We start from the raw sequence: 21,407 nt of genomic DNA, 5'->3' as shown, positions 1-21,407 counted from the left end.
TGGGTGGTTCTGTATGTTCTCAGTCCTTGAGTTTGGTTCTGTGTCAGTGGCAGGGACATTTTCTTTTTGCCTGTTCCATCATGGTGCAGACATCATAGCATGCTTACAGATGTGAGTGGTGGCCTGTTTCACACCCAGACTGTGTGGGATAGTTCAGGAATCTGGGCTACAAACTTGTTGCTTTACCACACTCTGGATGATCTTCTCCCTTAGGTTTGTTGGCACCACCATTGCTGCAGGCACGATGAATCTCTTTCACAACAGACAACCATTGCACATGAAGCCCAACATTGATCAAAATGTCCTTGAGCACAACATTGGTATGTGTCTCATGACTACATTATGGTAGTGAACCGGCTGCTGTTAAGAAGAGTTTGACAATCATTGAACATGCCTTGTTGCTATGAGACTTTGAAATGTAGTGCCTTCTGTTTATTAAGAAAATTGTTTTTAGAGTTCTAAAATTTTGTAAGGCTGTTGTTTGGACAAGGTGACATTTTTGGGTCATTGAGTTATTTCTGAGACATGTGCCATCTTTCACTTCCCCCATTCTGGTTTGACAGTAACCACAGGAAATTATCAAATTGTTGTGTTTATTAATAAATAAATTAAATTAATCAAATAGAGAACTCATGTTTGTTTTGGCCATTTAATAGTAAGCTATTAACTAAATTTGTTCTGGAGTAAAGTACCTGCAAACTTCTAGTTGTTCTCAGTGTAATCACACAGGATGAGCTCAATCTCCAGCTAATGCATTGTGACAACCTGTGTGGAAGTTTGTCTCAATGTTGTCTGTGAAGGTAGCTTTTTAGTGACCCCATGCCCAGAGGGTGTGCATGGGGGCTGGTTCTAGGCATTTCTTTAAGTTTGGAACAATAGACTTTCAGAGGAAACAAGACATCAGTAAATACCATGTTGTGTATATTAACTTTGTAGGTCCAGGGAGCCACTGTAATTGGCAGAATCTCTTAGTTTCATGATTCCTGCAATTTCCTACTCATCACCTTTGTTTTCTAAACATAAGTACTCTCAAAAGTGCTTATATTAGCTCTGTACCACACAGGTCATTTCTAGGACATGTGATAGAGGTGCAACCAATAAAGAAGTTAGGAGTAATCTGGGAACCTGTCTTACTTCCTGTGAACTCACCAAAGAAAAGGTATAAATCACTATGATGTTTTCCTTCTGAGTAGCCAATTTCTAGTGTTGGAATGGCTGGAATAAATTTAGTGCAAGATTTGATGGACCAAATCGTGGAATTAATCGAGAAGCCAGGGAATTATGTGAACATCATGCATGTTGAGTATAGATTTCTCATGCTGTCAATCTCTCCTGGCCTCCACTATACATTTGGTGGGATATTTTAGATCTCAGTGACCTTTGAGGATGTGGCTGTGAACTTCACCCAGGAGGAGTGGGCATTGCTGGATGACTGATGTGTGGGATCACCAGAGTCAGGTCACTTCCAACAACTCCCTAATAGTGGAATGTAGAACATGGACATTAAGCACAAGGTGCTCATTTTATTTCAACCCCGCATTGCTGCCTTAGGGAATTGCCTCCCACACCTCCTTCGCCTCCATTCTGCTGGGGAGAGAACACTGAGCCAAATCACCAACATCAATTGTTTCCTTTTGTTAGCTCTATCTAATTCCTCAAAACATAAGTATTCCAGAGGTGATGAGAATGACTGAAATAATTGTCAAACTCTATTTATTTTCACATATCAAATATGTATGATACATATGATATTTTTAAATATTGTTTCAAAAATTTTGAGACTATATCTTGCTAAGTTGCCTGAGGTGACACCAGCTGATACTATATATGGATATAGGTATCTTTTTCTTTGAGGTTCTGTTGAATAATCCCTGTGGGGCTCGACCTCTGAGCTAGATCCTCAACCCTTTTAATTTATTTTAAGCTAGGCTCTCCCTGTTTGTAAAGCCAGATTGAAATTTATTAGTTTCTGCAGCTAGGTAAATGGGATCTAATATCAGGTCCAATAAAAATTACAATCTGATCTGATCCTGGGAAACCAAAAAAACACTTGATAAGTGAACTGTTCATGTCCCCATGGCCCTGGGAATGTCAATAATAAGGGTTAAAGAAATAGCTGCCAGTAAAATAGGGAGATGCTAATCAAACCACCCTAGGGTGTTTCTGCCCAGATTTCTGCTGCCGCCCCTTCATTCCACCCATTTCTCTCCCTTTGGCTTTCCAGCCTCAGGCCCAATTACCTGCACAATAAAGGAAAATAAAGGACAGGAATGTTGGAGGACAAAAGATCTTAGGTTTAAGAGGGAGAAGTCCTCCTCCTTACAGGCATTCTGCCTTTTGGGTCCCCTTCTTCCTGGGGTGGGGGGAGTCTTTTGTGCTTTCTCTTATTAAAGCCTTCCACTTTCCACTCTCCACCTGCTTCTCTGGTGTTATACTGCAGGATTCGGGGGAACAAGGATTCCTCACAGTAAACAGTATTAACATTTGTCGATGCTCACCTGACCTTGGGCTCCTCAGGCCTCAGAGTCCTTAAGTAACTATTTTTTGTATTTCTTTTTAATTGTTGTTTGTTTCTGTGGTGAGGTTAAAACCCAGGGCATCACCAGTGCTGGGATGGCAGTTTCCCTCAGCCAGAGCTCAATCCCAGATGTTACCATTTGTACCAAGTTCAAGCAAAGGCTTCCCACCTGGGTTAGTTCCCAGCCCAGGAAAGAAGCTCCACCTGAAAAGGGCTGGGGCCAAGGATCTGCCACTCTAGGCAATTTTGGTTAGTGATTGGATAACCTTAGCTGTCAGTCACAATGCAGAGGCCTGACTGGAGGTGGCCCATTAGGGATGCTGGGGTGGAAGTGTCCAATCAGGTTCCAAAACAGAGGGGAAGGGCGGGCTTCCGCACTGTCGCTGGCTTTTTATCCCCTGTACCAACTTTGCTCCTCCCTTTCCGGGCCCCACGTGCTCTGCCAAGAGGCCTAGGTGATTCTGAGCAGCCTGTGCCTCCCTCTATCTCTGGTGCCTTGAGGTCCTCTAGCAAACACCGGGTCCTCTAGAAAGACAAAAATGGTGAGTATGTGATGAGGGCTGAAGGTACACGGTCAGCACCTGCCTTGGGGCCCCCTCAAAGTGGTGAGCTGCAGAGCCTGGCCGAGTCTCCTCTGGAGGTTGCCCTGGGTCTCTGTCCCCTGGTCCTGGGGGTTGGGCTGGATAGTAGAATCTTGAAGTCACCTTGCTGGCGGCTGACCCTAAGCCTCTGCCACTGGTCCCGCGGGGTGAGCTGGGTTCCCAAGGTTGGTGCAGATGGTGCAGCCTAGTCCTCCATGGCGGATGGCCCTGGGCTTCTGCTCTGTGTCCCCTAGTATTGGGCTGGGTATCCAGTCCCTGAGGTCAGCTGCGGAGCATGAGGCCCAGTTCCCACTGGCAGGTGGCCCTGGGCCCTGTCCCTTGGCTTCCATTGTTGAATGGGCAGCTCAGGTCTCCAGCTTCCCCTTCCCCCCTGCTGGTGGCCCTCACCCACTCTTCCAAATGTGTAGGAAGCAGGATCGCAAATCCACTTTCTTTCCCCCAGTTTAGTTCCTCCCACAGCTGCTGTAGGTCTTTCAAATTGCAGTTGCCTCCTGAGTTCTAAAATGCCCCATCTTTTCCACTTCCCGTCATAAATATCTGGTCTTCCTCTAAGTTTCAAATGGACACAGTCTATTAATTTTCACTTTTTCTCTACTGATATATTGCAAAGAATATTTTGTTTTTGTATTGCAGTTCAAAACTAGAGAAGCTTTATCAGTGTAATCGTCAGGCATACCCACCCCCAATTAAAAAAAAAAAATGAGATCCTATCCCAGTTGTTTGGGACACTGTCTTCCAACTTGTGATCCTCTTGCCCCAGCCTCCTGAGTCCCTGGGATTACAGGCCTGTGCCACTATCCCTGGCAAGATTAACACTTTTGTTCTGTTTCTTGAGGGAAAAGAATAGTCATGTGACACACCCTGTGTTCAGGTAAAATAGCTGCTTTAAATGAAATAATGCAGTTGGTTATTGGTACTAGGGATATTGAATCTTGGTGTACATCCCCAGCCCTTTTTTGTTTGTTTTTTGGCAGAAGTTATTTATTTATTTTACTTGGTTTTCATTACTTATACATGACAGTGAAATGCATTATGACACATCATATGTAAATAGAGTGTAACTTCTTCTTTTTCTGGTTGTACCTAATGTCCATTCACACTGGTCATGTAGTCACATATGCAAATAGGATAAAATGTCTGATTTATTCTATTGCCCTTCATCTCCAGCCCTTTTAAATTTTGTTTTCAGAGTGGATCTGGCTATGTTATCCAGCCTCGCCTGGAACTTCTGATCCTCCTGCCTCAGCTTCTCAAGCTGTTGGAATTAAAGGCACTGGCCACCATACCTGAGGAAAATAGTTTACTTTGACCCAAATATTAATGACCATCCTCAGGAACGTGGATTCAACTTATCCTGAATGATGTATGTGTTTCAACCTGGAAGAGATTACATTTTTTTTAAATCCCTGGCATTGACCCCAGGGGTACTTATGCAATAAGCCAGATCTGCAGCTCTTTTTACATTTTATTTTGAGACATGATCTCACTAAGTTCCTTAGGGCCTCACTAAGTTGCTGAGGCTGGCTTTGAATTTAGCAGTCCTCCTGACCCAGTCTGTTAAGCTGCTGGGATTACAGTTGTGCCCCACTGTGCATGGCTGACAAGAATGTTTGTAAAAGAAAGTTATGTATGAATACATTAACCAAGTGCATTGGTAGGATCATCAGATGGGTGGCTACAGTAAAAAAAAAAAAGGTGAAATTTCTTCTGTAGGTCTGTTATTACATTGTTAGCTTTGGAAGATGGCGGTTATATGTCAGGTAAGGTTGGTAATATATTCTGAGAAGTGCATTTGTTTGGAGAATTTTGGACTACTATAGAAATTAGGGTAATTGACTATTAAAGGGCTTAAGATATCCCATAAGAATTTTTGCCATCCATCCAGAACCCCATTTTACTATCCTTATGGTCGTCTCCTTCCCCAAAGTCAAGTGGTCTGAAGGTTCATTGACATAGAGCAAGTTCATAGAGAACTTCAGTTCACACCTGGGAAAATCCTGTGCTTCTCTTTTTATCTTTCTTAGGTATAGACAGCATATCAGATTCCTCTGGCGGGTTTTCTTTGCATACCTCACAGAGTCTTATGTCCCCAGCCACTATCCTTTCCTTGGTTGCCACCATGTGCCCACAGCTCTCCTGTGCCCTGCATGGTACAAGGAATTTTATGCCCTGGGTCAGCTCCTCTTAGAGGACAGCCTAAGTTGTGAAGTACAGCCTCTTGGGAGCTCAGCTGAGGTCTTGGGTCTAAGGAATGTCCTGGAACATGCCTCATCTAGACAGCTAACTTCTTGGGATCTTGTTCTCCCCAAGCCCTGTTCCCATTCCTTGGATACAGTTGGACAGTCAGCCTGTGGATGCTGGTGCTGAGGGGCCAGGTCACCAGTGATTCCTGACCTTGCATTCTTTCACACTGTGAAAGAGCAAAAACTCTCCCCATGCATAAGGACCAGCCACCCCAGTGCAGTGCTGTGAAAATCTGAAAAGCCTCATAGGCTGGAGTCATGGTCTAGGTCTCATGGGACAGTGATTATGGAGTGTTTCAGTGAGCATGCCCAGGTGTGAGGATGTCCCAGCTGGCAGGGGGACTTTCCCTGCCTCTTGAGCCTGATATGTTTGCTCCCTCAGCACCAGCCATTTGTGGTTATCACTGTGAAATGATCTGCTCACTTATCTGAGGCCCAAGTTGATTTATTCAGAACCAAATATGATGAAATATTATAAAAGAGGGAAGAAAGAAGTGGAATAAAAAAGCCTACTTACATTTCCATTTGGTAAACATTCTAATTTATGGCAAGGTGCAGTGGTGCACAGCGGTATTCCTTGCTTCTCCAGAGGCTGAGGCAGAAGGATTTAAAGCTTGAGGACATCTTTAACAACTTAGCGAGACCCTTTGCAACTTGGAGAGACTTCGAATTCTGGGGATGTGGTTGGGTGGTCAACTGCCTCTGGATTCAATCCAAGATATCAAATAGAAAAAAAAAATGTGCCTTATCCTTGGGCCACCGCTTTGGGAGCTGGACTGTTAGCTTATGAAATTTGGGAGTTACATGACTTCTCTCTGTCTACACTCACTATGATCACTACAAATTTTGACTGATATTAAATATGGTCTTCTATTTCCATTATTAGAAGTAGGTTTTTTTTTAAGTTCACCAAGAAGCACAGCACACCTGGCCCTGGAATTCACAGAATTTTCTAAAATGCTCAGGGGTTTTCAGAGAGTGTAGATCATGGGAAAGTTCAGTCTCCTTAATCTCCTTGGTAAGAAATTATATCATCTTTCTATTAATTTTGTTGTATTTTATGCCTCTCATTTTGTACCTTTCCTATTGTAATCATTTTTTGTCATTCATGAGATGAAGTTTAGTAGAGTTATATTGTGTGTGTATGTGTGTGTGTGTGTGTGAGTGAGTGTGCGTGTGTGTGTGTGTGAGTGAGTGTGCGTGTGTGTGTTTGTGCCCTGCTTCAGATTGAACCCAGGGCCTTATGTATGCTTGGCAAATCTTCTACTGTTGAGCTATATCCCAGCCCAAGAAAGTGGACTATTATTGATTTATTTACTTATGTATTAATTGGTGGGATTTAAGCCAGGGACTTGCTCCTGCTTGTTTCATTCAAAAAATACTTTCAAGTTTCTGAAAGCATTTTTTGATGGTGGATGTGTGTTTCCCTCTGGATTAAACCCAGAGCCACTTGACCACTGAGCACATCGCCAGCATTTTTTATTTTTATTTTTTAATTTATTTTTAATGTTGTTATAGTTGGAGATGGACAGAATACTTTAATTGTGTTGATTTTTTTTGTGGATCTAAGTTTCAAACCAAGTGCCTCAAACATGCTGGGAATGTGCTCTGTCACTCAGTGACAGCCTCTTTTCCTGAATGTAATTTTTGATTAAGACCAAGTCTGACTATGTTTCTGATGGCTTTGCTCCATTGCTGAGGCTGGCTTTAGTCTTGTCATCTTCCTGCCCTGACTTTTCTAGTTGCAAAAATTTAAAGTGGACTCCACCAAACCAGGAGTTATAATGACTTTTAAAGATAACTCACCCATTTCTCTCAAAATGGAAACAGTATTGAAAATCAGTTTCCTTGCTTTTCTTCAAAGTTTTGAAATTTGTATATATAACTCTTCCTCTTTCCTTTACTCTTGCATTATTATGGAAAAGGTATTCATTATGTAATATTGTTTCTTCTTTATGTATTTGTGAATCTTCCATGGTGTGGTAGTTGTTTCATTTTTTATTGAATTTATTTTTCAGAGCAATTGTAGTCTTCTATAGTACATTAGTTAGGGTTCTCCATTGGAACAGAATCAGCAGGAAGAATGAATACAAAAAGGGGATTTGTTAGATTGTCCTAGGTGACCAGAAGCTGGAGAGTCCTCTGTGGCAGTCTGCTGGCTGGGGAGCTGGAGAAGTAGTAGCTGTGCAGCCCAAGATGCTGAAGCCTCTGAACAAGAGGGATCAATGGTGCTATCCTAGTCTGAGATCTAATGCTTCTGGAAACTCCCTGGAGAATCACTGGCAGAATCAGCTTTGGAAGAGTAAAGAAGGAAAAGTTGATATCCTCAGGCAATCACAGCAGCAGTGGAAAACCCATCTGTGTAGAATCCAGCTTGCATCTGCAGCTGCTACCAAGTTCTTGCAACTTTTATTCCATGCAAGCCACCATCCTATTTGGATGACATTACCCACACTTAGGGAGGTTTTCTAGTTTGCTATCCCACATGCCAATCACTCCTAGACACAGCCTCATGGACACACCCAGAAGCCTATTAATCATTAGTGTCTCTTAATTCCATCAAAGTGAACATTCGAGTGAACCATCACCCATAGTATCATACACCTCTTCTCTTTAGCTTGTAGTCTCCAGTGTTTTCAACATCTTGTACTTGGTATGCAATTCTTTTTATTTATTTTTAGATTCAGTTAAGTAATGTTTGTGGAGGTATTTTGCATTTATGATCATGAAAGTAATTCATAGCTTCCTCATTTTATCAAGTTAATTTTGATAATAATATAACATATGCCTCCAAAGGAATTAGAAGGTGTTTCCTATGCTTCTGCATTCTCAAAACAAATGTAGAAAATTGGTGGCAGTTCTGGAGTGTCTGGTGGCAGCCGGTATGATGTCTAACAGCCCTACATTTCACTTTTTTGATGGTAATTAGATATTGAGTCAGTTTCATCAGTAGGCACAGGCTCATGTGTTTTGTGTATTTGTCCTTCTGTGTAGTAGTAGATGGTCTCTCTAAAATTATTGGGCCACTTCCTCTAAGTTATCAGATTTGTGTCAAGTGCATGTTTATGATATTGTTGAAGAGCCCATGGATGGTAATGGTGGTTATTTTAACTCTAATGGGTAGTTTCTGTGTCTTTGGATTTCTTATTTGTTTAATGTTATTGTATTTCTCATACCTTTCTTCTACTTATTTACTTTGATGTGCTGGTATGGATTCAGCCCAGTGTCTCACTGGTGCTAGGCAAGCTCTCTACACTGAGCCATAACCTCACTCCTGTCCTCTGTTTCCTTAGCCACATATTAGTTTGTCAGTGATGGTGATGTTCATGCAGAACTTGGTTTTGCTGACTGCTGATTTCTTTTTTTTTTTTAAGAGAGAATTTTTTAATATTTATTTTTTAGTTTTCGGCAGACACAACATCTTTGTATGTGGTGCTGAGGATCGAACCCGGGCCGCACGCATGCCAGGCAAGCGCGCTACCACTTGAGCCACATCCCCAGCCCTCTTTTTTTTAATAATTGTTTTTTCTTAATTTTTAAAAATTGTTCATAGATCTTTATTTATTTATATGTGGTGCTGAGAATCAAACCCACTACCTCACACATGCAAGGAGAGTGAGCTACAGCTTAGCCCCAGCACCAGCCCCTGCTGATTTCTTGATTGTGGTTTCAACAACAACCCCTCTTACCTGCCTGTGCTTAATTTATACTTACCTTTCTCTTTTTTCGCTCCTTTACTTAAGTACAGGGGTCAATGATTGCTTTTATCTCTTCTTTTCTGGAATGTGCTTTGGATGCTGTAGAGACCCCCAGTGCACCATCTGTGCAGTTTTTTCATGTTGGACATTTGTATTTCATTTTTCTCAACATGGTCACATTTGCCCTTAAGTCATCTCTTCCTCCTGTGTCTTTTTAGAGCCCTGTGTTGCATCTCCCTTTACTTAAAGGTTTTCCAGGTGCTTCTGATCTGATTTCTGCTTTAACTCCCATGTTCTTTGAGCCTACTTGGGATTTCACTGGCATTGCATATTTGTTGAGGTGAGGCTTATGGCTCAGAATGTGGCCTGTTCTGGGTGGTGGTACTGTGATCCTGAGAAGGCTGTGTGTTTCACCTTGACTAATGGCCAGGGAAGCCCTCCTGTCTGTTGCTCTGCTACATGATCACAGACCCAGCAGTGTTGTGGTGATGTCTCCCAATGTAGCAGTTTATTCTTCATTGTCCTGGGGAGTTTTGTATGGCTCTGCCTGATGTATTTTGACTTTTTTTTAGGTGCATGCATACTAACAATTCAAGAGAGTTACTTGAAAGTTTAGCCTAGGGCCCCCACATCCCTTTAATCCCAGCAGTTCAGGACTCTTAGGCAGGAGTACCACAACTTCCCAGGAAGGCTCATCAAGTTAGGCACTGAACAACTTAGAGAAATTCTCTCTCAAAATAGAAATAATTAAAAATAAAATAGGGCAGTGAATGTGGCTTAATTGTTATGAACCCTTTGGTTTAATCCTTGGTACAAAATATAAACAAACAAATGAATAAATGAATAAAAAAATTTATCCCAGGGATTCTGGAGTCTTATCTTACTCAGGCATGGTCAATCTCACGTCTGTTATTTTCCATGCATGAGTTATGTTTTGCTGTTCCTCAGTATTCTTTGTACATTTTTTTAAGTGAATGAAATATGTTTCTTGGGGCTGGGGCTGTGGCTCAGTGGTAGAGTGCTTGCCTAGCCTGCATGAGGCACTGGGTTTGATTCTCAACACCATATACAACTGAAAAAAGTTCCATCAATAACTAAAAAAAGAAAATGTGTTTCTTCCTTTTCTCCTATTCTGTGGTTTCTGTTTGTTGAAGGCTTCATGCCTTTGCCTAGAGACTAGGTGTCTGAGCTATGTTTAGCAAATTATTTTGTATTCAGCTCCTTTGAAAAATTTCCCTGAATGCTAGATCATCCAACAGAATGGAAACTTTAGGGGTTTCGAAGCTGACAGGCTGAGGATTGGCAGACTGACACCCACCAGCTGTGCTCTCTGACATTTCACCATGAGGGCTGGCCACAGCTGCAGGTACCTGTAATGCAGTAGCAGAAGCAGTCAACAAAGTAGCAGAGAAAGAACAATCCCTCTTCAGGTTGAGCATAGTAAAAGTCCCAAATGTGTATGAGTCTTTAGGCCATTGGCAAGCTTGTTCCCATATAAGAAATAAAAAATTCACTCTCCAATATATTGCCCCAATTTTCTTTCTTGATGTCCTCAAAGCTTGTTTATGTATAAAAGTAAAAGCCCTGATGTTCTCTGGGCTCACGCCTTGGGAATTATTTTTCTGGGCTGTACTGCCACTAATAAACTGTTGCTGCCAGATTTCAGTGTCCCCTGGCCTCATTTCTCCGTACACCAGAAACTAGAGAATGACAGTAGAAACAGGAAAACCTCACTTGTCTGGTTTTTGTGAGTAGTTGTGCTGGGGCCTGTGCATTAATACACAGTGGTGCTATTAAAACTCTGCTATGTCTTTGCCCTGCAGATCCCCACCTGGAGAGCAACCAGTGCTGAGCATGTGGGTCATGGTCCTCTTTAATATTTCCTCCTAGTCTGTGTGAACTTCCTTCTTTCATCAGTATATCTCGGTGGTTTTATTTGGGGGAGCATACTGTGGAGTAAATCCTTGGGTGCTTAACCACTGAACCAAATCCGCAGCACCTTCCCCCTTAACTTTTATTTTTGTTAACTTTCATTCAGGATTTTGCCAACCTGCTTAGGGCCTAACTAAGTTGCTAAGGTTGGCATTGAACTTGAGAACCTCCTGCCTTAGCTTCCTAAACCTGGGTGTTTTTAAAACCTGATTTTTAAAAGAAACTCTCTGAAGCTTTCTTGGTCAAATTTTAGGTGATGGTTCAGTGGGTAGACAATAGTTTGCTTTCTTGCTATTTGCAGGCTGTTTGTTTACTTAAATCCTTTTAAGGAATTTCTGCTGATTTTTTTATAGTGATTACTTCTGATGTAGAAGACTGAGAGTTGGTTTTAGTCATTAATATATTTCCATGGTTGAGCTGGGGTTGTGGCTCAGTGGTAGAACACTCACCTAGTACATGTGAGGCCATGCGTTCAAGCCTCAGTACCACATTTAAAAAAATAAATGAATAAATAAAGGTATTGAGTTCAATTACAATTAAAAAACAAAATATTTTTTAAAATATATATTTCCATGGTGATTTTAGTATGAATTGCCCAAAACTGAAGAAGATGTGCTGTGTGCAGTCTGGAGTCATAGAGGGTCAGGCTGAAGGTCAAACCATGGTTGCTGCACTGCACTCTTCCATATGACTGCTTCACGGAGCTGTTGGGAAACTTTCAGGGCTTTGGGGCATGATGACGTTGTTGTTCTGATGGTTTGGCTTGTGTTTCCAATTCTGTTCTATCTCATGGCTGTACTGAGATGATTCCAGGCTCTCTATTGTGTCATTTTGCTCTGAGTGTTGAATTTTTTTTCTTTCTTCTAATCATTAGGGAATTGTATAACATGTTCTTCTACAAAACTAAATTTCCACAGGTGCAATGGTGCATGATTGTATTCCTAGCAGCCTTGGAGGATGAGGCAGAAGAATTATAAATTTAAATGCTACCCTCAGCCTCTCACAAGGCCCTGAGGAACTTTTTGAGTACTGTGTCAAAATGGCATATGTGCTGGGGATGAGGCTCAGTCATTAAGTGCCATATAAATAAATAAAATAAAATTTCTTGTAAGGTCATTAAATGTGTTTTAGTGTTTTACATTTGAATGCATAGTAAATGGATTTTTGTCTACAGAATTGAGGATATAGTGCCTTTGGCCACCCAGATTCCAGTTTGCCTGGACCATCATTGTGATCTGTATCCAAGACACCTGCTGTCACTCATCTTTCCATCCTGTGAAGGCCAGCCCACGGAAGCCTTCTTCATGGTCTCTTGCTCACCTCTGCTGATACTGTGATGCTCAGGATATCACATGTGCTAAGTCCTTGAGAATGGTTGTATGTCAGTGGCAGGGGCACCTTCTTATAGGTGATATTTTTGACTATTCCATCATGGAGCAGACATTATAGTATTGTTATGATTATACATGGAGTGGCGTGTTTCACACCCAAACTGTGTTAGATAGGTGAGGATTCTGGGTTGCAACCCTGCTTTTTTACACACCCTGGAAATGCTTCTGTCTTAGGTTTGTTTGCACCACCATCATCACAGGCAGGAGAAAATTCTTTCACGACAGACACCCGTGCACATGTGGCCCACTCTTGACCAAAGTGTCCTTGAGTGGAACATGGCTATGTGGAACATGACCGTACGGTAGTGAAGTGACTGCTTTTCAGTAGGTTATTGACAATCCTTGCACATTCACTGTTGCTGTGAGATTTAGAAATTCGTGTCTGCTGTTCATTAAGAAAATTGTTTTGAGACTTATAAAACTTTGCAATGTTGTTGTTTGGACATGGTGACATCTTTGGGTCATGGAGTTATATCTAAGACATGTTCCATCTTTCCCCTTACCTCATTCTGCTTTGACAGTAACCTTGAGAAATCATCAAATTTTTGTGTTTATTAATCATTGTGCATGTTTTCTATTTTATTAATTTTGTTATGGAGAAATGCACCTGCAAATATCTAGTTGTTCTCTTTGTGTAATCCCACAAGATGAACGCAATCCCCGGTTCACAAATTGTGGCAACCCAAGTGTCAATTTGTCTATATGCTGTCTGTAGGGGAATCTTCTTTGTGATCCATGCTCAGACGTCATGGGTGGGGACTGTTCTATGCATTTCCTTAAAGAAGGAACAATAGACTTTCATAAAGAATCAAGAGATCAATGAATGCTGTGTTGTCTATATTAACAGTGTAGGCACAGTGACCCACTGTGGTTGGCAGAATCTCTCTCAATTACTGAGTTCTGTGATTGCAACAATTTCATAGTACTTACCCTTAGGAAAGAAAGCTGACTATTGGGGATGTTAATATTAGCTTTCCACAGCAGAGAAGGTTGTTAGGACATGTAATAGAGGTGTAACCAACAAAGTGAGTCATGATACTGTCTTACTTCCTGTGAACTCACCAATGGAAGGGAGCAAAACACTTAGTTGCTTGCCTTCTGAGTGGCCCAATTCTAGTGTTGAAATGTGTGTGGGGAATTGAGTGCAGGAAGGATTTGATGGACCAAATCATGGAATTAATCAGAAATTCATAGAATCCTGTGGACATCAAGAATGATGAGTACATACTTCTTCTGCTGTCAATCTCTCCTGACCTCCAGTAAATATTTGTGGGATATTTTAGATCTCAGTGACCTTTGAGGATGTGGCTGTGGACTTCACCCAGGAGGAGTGGGCATTGCTGGATCCTTCCCAGAAAAACCTTTACAGAGATGTGATGCTGGAAATCCTCAGAAACCTGGCTTTTATTGGTAATAATGATGTTTTTTTTTTTTTTAAATTAATCACATAGAGAACTCATGTTTATTTTTGTCATTTATATACAACATGAACAGGGAATACATTGTTGAATTATTGCAGCATAAAAGGCACCTACAATTTGGCAAAGCATTTCTGTCTCCTAAAAATTCATACAGATTGTTCTGGTTTCTCATTTTAGAAAACAAATTGGATGAAAAGAATATTGAAGATGAGATAAAAAATTCTGAGAGCATTCTAAGGTAATTGTACCCACATGAGGTGTATTTGAGGGAATCTGAGAAGGTCATATAATTTTTAAAACAGACCAACTCAAGAAGTATGCACAATTTGAAATATATTTATTTTTATAAGATTTTTTAACTAGAAATATATACTTAACTGTAACAGATATTCAGTTTTTTCCAAGTACTTGGCATGCCAAAAGTATATGAAATTGCATATGAATATCACTATTTGGATAATCACCATAGGGAAGCTGCATTGCAAAGGATTGTTTCCTTTCAATCTCTTAATTTTGAGTCAATTTGAACACATCAGGAAACCTCGCCTTACCTGATGTTGATAGTAATGTAAGCCTAGGTCCTATAAATAAGTATAAAATCATGAATGAATCAAGCATTGATAATGTGCTGGTCATTCTTCAAAGAAGCCATGTGGTAAACTTCAACGGCCAAGAAGATAGTGTGGGGAAAGTTTCAATGAGAGTCCAGTTCTTACCTGGACAAAGAAAAATTTTAATAGAGTAAATCCATGTGGTTGTCATATGTATGCCAAAGACTTCATATGCCCTTCATTACTTCATAGGCACATCACATCTTACTCTGGACACAAATGCTACAACCAGGAGGAATGTGAAGAGAAGCCACATGAATTTAAACACTATAGGCAATGCCTGGTTTCTCTAAAAAATGTTCACACACAAATGTTAATACAAACTGGAGAGGGACCTTATGAACGTACAGTACGTGGGAAAGTCTTCACTTGTTCTAGTGACATTCAAAGACATGAAGATACTCATACTGGGTTGCAACTCTATGAATATCAACAATATGGTGAAGCCTCATCTTCTTCCACACGTGTTCAAAGACACATGAGAATACACAGTGTAGGTAAACCTTTTCAATGTGATATATGTGGGAAAGCCTTTCATTTCCCTTCTTTATTTAGAAGACATGAAAGAACTCATTATGGAGAGAAACTCTATGAATGTAAACAAGATCGTGAAACCTTTATTTCACACACAAGTCTTCAAAGGCAGAGGATCACACACATGGGGAATGCACATTTAAAATGTAAGGTATGTGGGAAAGACTTTGCTTACCCCAGTTTATTTAGAATACATCAGAGAACACATACTGGAGAAAAGCCTTACGAATGTAAGCAGTGTGGCAAAGCCTTTTCTACATCCAGTTACCTTCAAATACATGGAAGAACACATACTGGAGAGAAGACCTATGAATGTAAGCAGTGTGGAAAAGCCTTCACTTATTTGTCTGGCCTTTACAAACATGAAAAAATTCATACTGGAGACAAGTCCTATGAGTGTATGCTTTGTGGCAAAGCCTTTGCTAGTTCTAGTAACCTTCAAAGACATAGAAGAACACATATTGGAGAGAAGTCCTATAAATGTAAGCAGTGTGGAAAAGTTTTTGCAAGTTCCAGTGATCTTCAGATTCATGGAAGAACACATACTGGAGAGAAACCCTATGAGTGTAAGCAGTGTGGCAAAGCCTTTACTACATCCAGTAACCTTTACTCACATGAAAAAACTCACACTGGAGAAAAGCCCTATGAATGTAAGCAGTGTGGTAAAGCCTTTGCTGCATCAACTTCCCTTCAGATTCATGGAAGAACGCATACTGGAGAGAAGCCCTATGAGTGTAAGCAGTGTGGAAAATCCTTCACTAATTCCTCTGGCCTTCACTCACATAAAACGGTTCATAGTGGAGAGAAGCCTTATCCATGTAAGCAGTGTGGCAAAGCCTTTGCTAGGTCCATTAGCCTTCAGAGACATAGAAGAATACATACTGGGGAGAAGCCCTATGAATGCAAGCAGTGTGGAAAAGCCTTCACTCAATTCTCTGGCCTTTACTCACATAAAACAATTCATACTGCAGAGAAGACTTACCCATGCAAGCAGTGTGGCAAAGCCTTCGCTTGTTCCTCTGACCTTTACTTACATAAAACAATTCATACTGGAGAGAAGCCTTATGCATGTAAGCAGTGTGACAAAGCCTTTGCTGCATACAGTAGCCTTTACAGACATAGAAGAAAACATACTGGGGAGAAGTCCTATGAATGTAAGCATTGTGGTAATTTCTTTGCTAGTTCCAGTTACCTTGCCAAACATGAAAAAACTCATACTGGAGAAAAGCCCAATGAGTGTGAGCTGTGTGGCAAAGCCTTTTCTACATCCAGATACCTTCAGATTCATAGAAGAATGCATACTGGGGAGAAGCCCTATGAGTGTAAGCGGTGTTTCAAAGCCTTTGCTAGTTCCAGTGAACTTCAAAGACATGGAAGAATACATATCGGAGAGAAGCTCTATGGTTGTAAACAATGTGAAAAAGCCTTTGTTACATCTGCTCAGCTTCACTTACATGAAGGAACCCATAGTGCAGAGAATTCGTACTCATGAAAACAATTGGCAAAGTCTTCTGTTAATAATGTTTCACTCATTAACATGTAGTAATTTTTCTGTAGAAAAATTCTTTGAATGTGAAATGTGGGAAATCAATATTTCTTGTCAAAGTGAAAAAAGTGCTCACATGTCCAAATCAATCAATCAATCTATCTATCTATCTATCTATAGTACTGGGGATTTAGTCTGGTGGTCATCTATCACTGAGCCACAAATTTTTTCCTTTTTATTTTGAGAGAGGGACTTGCAGAGTTCTTTAGGGCCTTGCTTATGTGCTGAGTTTGGCTTCACATTTGTGATCCTTCTGCCTCAGACCCCGAGTCTCTGGGATTAAAGGCAAACACTACTAGATCCATCTGAATAAAGCTTTAAATGTGAAGATTGGAAAATCATTCCATTTTTCCTGTTGCCTTCAAAGTCATTTCACTCACACTGAAAAACAAACCCTGAGAATGTGGAAGATTTGGTACATTCTGTCAGCTTCCCATCCCAGTCCTGCTTTCCTTCTCATATATGAAAATACAGAGAGAAGCCCTGAGAATGTGATTAATGTGAGAAGTCTTCTAATTTTCCCAGTTTTTTATAAGGTCTGAGAAGACTCTTCTGAAAAGATTCATGCCAAAATGAATAAATCATTTGCAAGTAAGTGTTCAAGTGTTTCAGTTTTGTTCAGTTGTATGAAAGGACTCATACTGTAGAAAATCCTGTGGAAAAGCCATGTGGGGCAGTATGCAGCTCTCCTGGTTTCCTTCAAAGACATAAAGGGATTCACATCAGGGAAAACCCTTCTGTTCTTTAAACAATGTGATGACACTTTCACTTTTCCATGTTCTTTTGGAACATCATGGAAGAACTCACTCTGGAGAAAAGCCTTGTATATACAAATGTGGTGAGACTTCCAGTTGTTTCAGATCCATTTAGACTTATTTAGACTTGAGAGAATTTGTTATTTTAATTTCTTTTACTTTTTTTTTTTTTTTTGGTACCAGGGATTCAACCCAGAAACAATTGATCACTGAGCCACATCCTACTTCTTTTTCTTTCTTTCTTTTTTTTTTCAAATATTTAGCCATGGTCTAAGAATTGCTTAGGTCATCACTATGTTGCTGAGGTTGATGTTGAACTTGTCATCCCCTGCCTCAGCCTGCTTTTCCAGTGAAATTACAGTAATGCAACCCCTTCAGCAAGAAACTTCTTTTTTTGAGAAAACCACTGTAGGCAAGTAAAAAGGGTGTGTGACTTCATTTATTTTTTGTCTATTCAGAGGTAATGAGAATGCACCCAGGAGTGGATGTAGGAATTGTGTCAGCATGAAGATGTGAAGGCAACATGTTTCTCCTGGTTAAATATCTCTTTCTGTTAGATTTAATTTTTCTCTATATATTTTTTGCACCTGTTGTCAACTCTCCCATATGATGACATAATCCTATATTTACTATGTATGTGTTGGCAAAATCTAGTGTGTAGTATGATTTTGTACAAAGAAATATGATATAGAATAGTACACAAGCTTTGTAGTTAAAATGTATTAACCTGTATTTGCAGCATTTTATTTTTTTTAGAGTTTTCATCTCTCTTCTTCCCTTGAGTTCATTTTCTCTTTTATTGTCCATTTTTATGACTTTTATATATGTTTTGACAAAATATAAATTGTGAGAGGTTTTCAATATAATTACCAGAGTCATAGAATTGAGGGCAAGAGAAAATAAACATTAATATTTTAATTATCATCATCACCATCATCATCATCATCACCACCACCACCACCACCACCACCACCATCATCATCATATCTAAAGTGCCTAAGCCGCAGGTGGACCAATGGTACAGAATAGAGGACACAGAGACTAATCCACAAAGCTACAACTATCTTATATTTGATAAAGGAGCTAAAAGCAAGCAATGGAGGAAGGATAGCATCTTTAACAAATGGTGTTGGGAAAACTGGAAATCCATATGCAACAAAATGAAACTGAATCCCCTCCTCTCGCCATGCACAAAAGTGAACTCAAAGTGGATCAAGGAGCTAGATATCAAATCAGAGACTCTGCATCTGATAGAAGAAAAAGTTGGCTATGATCTACATACTGTGGGGTTGGGCTCCAAATTCCTTAATAAGACACCCATAGCACAAGAGTTAATAACAAGAATCAACAAATGGGACTTACTTAAACTGAAAAGTTTTTTCTCAGCAAGAGAAACAATAAGAGAGGTAAATAGGGAGCCTACATCATGGGAACAAATTTTTACTCCTCACACTTCAGATAGAGTCCTAATATCCAGAGTATACAAATAACTCAAAAAATTAGACAATAACAAATACCAAATGTCTTCTTTGATATAATGAGAGCAACTAAGAACAGAGCAGGGAGGAAGAGCAGGAAGAAAAGATTAACATTAAACAGATACATGAGGTGGGAGGGAAAGGGAGAGAGAAGGGAAATTGCATGGTAATGGAGGGAGACCCTCATTGTTATACAAAATTACATATAAGAGGTTGTGAGGGGAATGGGAAAATAAAGAAGGAGAGAAATGAATTACAGTAGGTGGGGTAGAGAGAGAAGATGGGAGGTGAGGGGAGGGGGGATAGTAGAGGATAGGAAAGGTAGCAGAATACAACAGTTACTAATAGGGCATTATGTAAAAATGTGGATGTGTAACCGATGTGATTCTGCAATCTGTATTTGGGGTAAAATTGGGAGTTCATAACCCATTTGATTCTAATGTATGAAATATGATATGTCAAGAGCTTTCTAATGTTTAAAAAAAAATAAAATCAAATCAAATAAAAATAAAGTGCCTAAGCCCTGATCTCATCCGGACCCATTTTTATTTATTTATTTTTAAAATTTTGATTGAAGTTGTTTTTTTTTTTTTTAATCCTTCTAAAGGGCCTCAGTATGTTGGTGAGGCTGGATTTGAACTTGTGATTCTCATTCTATAGCCACTGGGATTACAGACGTGCTATCATGCCTGGCTCCTGGATGTTTCTTGAAACTTTGATGTAAATCATTGTCTGCCTTCTTTCTGTAGAGTTTCCAAGTCTTAGTTGATACAGAGGCAAGAATTACTTTTTAATGTGTTTATATATACTAATGCCATTCAAGCTCTAAGATTCTAGAATGATTCTGAGCATCACAATGACATTAATTCACACCTTATACTCCAAATTTTTATATTTTCAGTTGGACTAAACTGAAGTCCACTTGGAAAAAGTTTATTTTAGATAATTTGTGTTGAAAACAGGGTGGGAGAACTGCTTTAGTGTTTAAGGGAAAAAACCTTTTCATTTTTTTAAAGATCTTATGATAAAATGAAGTGCAAGTAATCACTAAGAGTATTACAGAATTTTTTTTAACAAATGATTTTATATTTCCCTCTGTGCACCAGACACCAGATAATCAACTTCGCAGAGTCACAGAGACTATGGAACATGGCCTGGTGCTCATGTGAGTGTTATCTAGATCACCAAGTGAAACTACAAAAGCAAACACCTGAGAGGGCTGAGTTGTACCACCCACACATGCACACTCATACCCACGTGCACACGCATGTACAGGATCAAGTCACCCTTTTCACTGCATACCCTCCATAGTGCAGTTCTTTCATCCTCACTGTGTAATGCAACTATTGATTTCTTTGACTTTTCTCACAACATTGCTGCCCACTATTTTTTCTCAAAAATTATTACTTCATGACTTCTCAATTTATTCTTTTGTGTCTTCTAAAGTTTGGTTACACGTTGTGTATGTGAGTTGAGGCCTGTGCACTCCAGCATTCTGTGCAGATTGGCTAAATGTCTATTTTTTTCTCCTTTGCTCCCTTCTTTCCTTTAGATTTCACTCAGGATTGCTCCACCACTGAGATTCCCCCTAGCCTTTTTATTATTATTTTTTGAGATGGGGTGACGCTGGCCTCAAACTTGTGGTCACCCTGCCTCAGCCTGCTAGCATCTGGGACCATAGAGATGTGCCCTGTTGTGTCCTGAAACTGGCTTCTTCCATTTCCTTGGTGCCTTATTGTCCTGTGATGACTCTGGGACCACCATTCTGTCGTATTTCTTCTAAGTCTCATGTGTTGTGTTGTATGTAGGCACATTTAAGGGCATTATAAAAGTTGTAATGTGTATGTATTCTTTGGAGAGGCACCTTCTCAAAATATACTTTGCCCTGTACTTAATTGAGTGGCTTTCTATTTCTTCTCTTTCCCTGTTGCCAGGGACCCAAACCTGCCTTGTGCCTGTTAGACAGGCACTCTAGCACTGAGCCCTCCCCTAGCTCAGGTAGTAAGTTTGCTGCTGCTGTGTGCATGGACACCACTGATGACCACGTCGGTAGATGCAGCTCTGCAGGTTTTCCTCCACGTTTTCACCTGGTCCCTTTCTTCTTAAACATATTTAACAGCAGGGAATTTTATTTATTTATCTTTTTAATTTTATCAATTGAATGCTTAACAACCATCAATAGAGTTTAACCTCCTTTGACATTTCTTTTTTTTTTTAAGAGAGAATTTTAATATTTATTTTTTAGTTTGCGGCAGACACAACATCTTTGTATGTGGTGCTGAGGAAGGAACCCGGGCCACACACATGCCAGGCGAGCACGCTACCCCTTGAGCCACATCCCCAGCCCAAGACAGCAGGGAATTTTAACCACTGACATCCAATTTAGCTTTTTTCACCATGATTAATACTTAGGTGGAATATGCTAGAAAACCCAGGCTGGACTTCTCTCTGTGTTCAGGGTACCTCAGTAGCCCTGGGAACCTCCTGTGATGATTTTTTTTCATACACAGCATGTAATCAAAACTAGGTAAGGAGGGCCCCAGTCGAATGTCCTAATGTATTGATTGGTGCCCCCTTCTGCACCTAAGAATCTTTTCTTAAAAAAATATTTTTATTAGTTGTTGATGAATTTTTTTTTACTTATTTGTATGTGGAGCTGAGAATTGAACCTATGGCGT

At 40.2% G+C, this 21,407-nt stretch overlaps 1 protein-coding gene across 1 annotated transcript; it reads left to right on the top strand.

Moving 5' to 3' along the window:
- Positions 1–4,862: 4,862 nt before the first annotated feature.
- On the top strand, positions 4,863–16,442 carry LOC114088338 (zinc finger protein 431-like). Its single transcript, XM_034635531.2, has 5 exons — positions 4,863–4,880; positions 13,668–13,794; positions 13,983–14,043; positions 14,609–14,765; positions 15,102–16,442. The coding sequence occupies exons 1-5, from the start codon at positions 4,863–4,865 to the stop codon at positions 16,440–16,442; spliced, it is 1,704 nt and encodes a 567-aa protein (XP_034491422.2).
- The last annotated feature ends 4,965 nt before the right edge of the window (positions 16,443–21,407 follow it).

Source organism: Marmota flaviventris, chromosome Y (genome assembly GCF_047511675.1).
Source record: "Marmota flaviventris isolate mMarFla1 chromosome Y, mMarFla1.hap1, whole genome shotgun sequence".
Classification (NCBI taxonomy): Eukaryota; Metazoa; Chordata; class Mammalia; order Rodentia; family Sciuridae; genus Marmota; species Marmota flaviventris.
The sequence above is the reverse complement of the archived record's forward strand: the minus strand, read 5'-3'. Positions and strand labels throughout refer to the sequence as shown.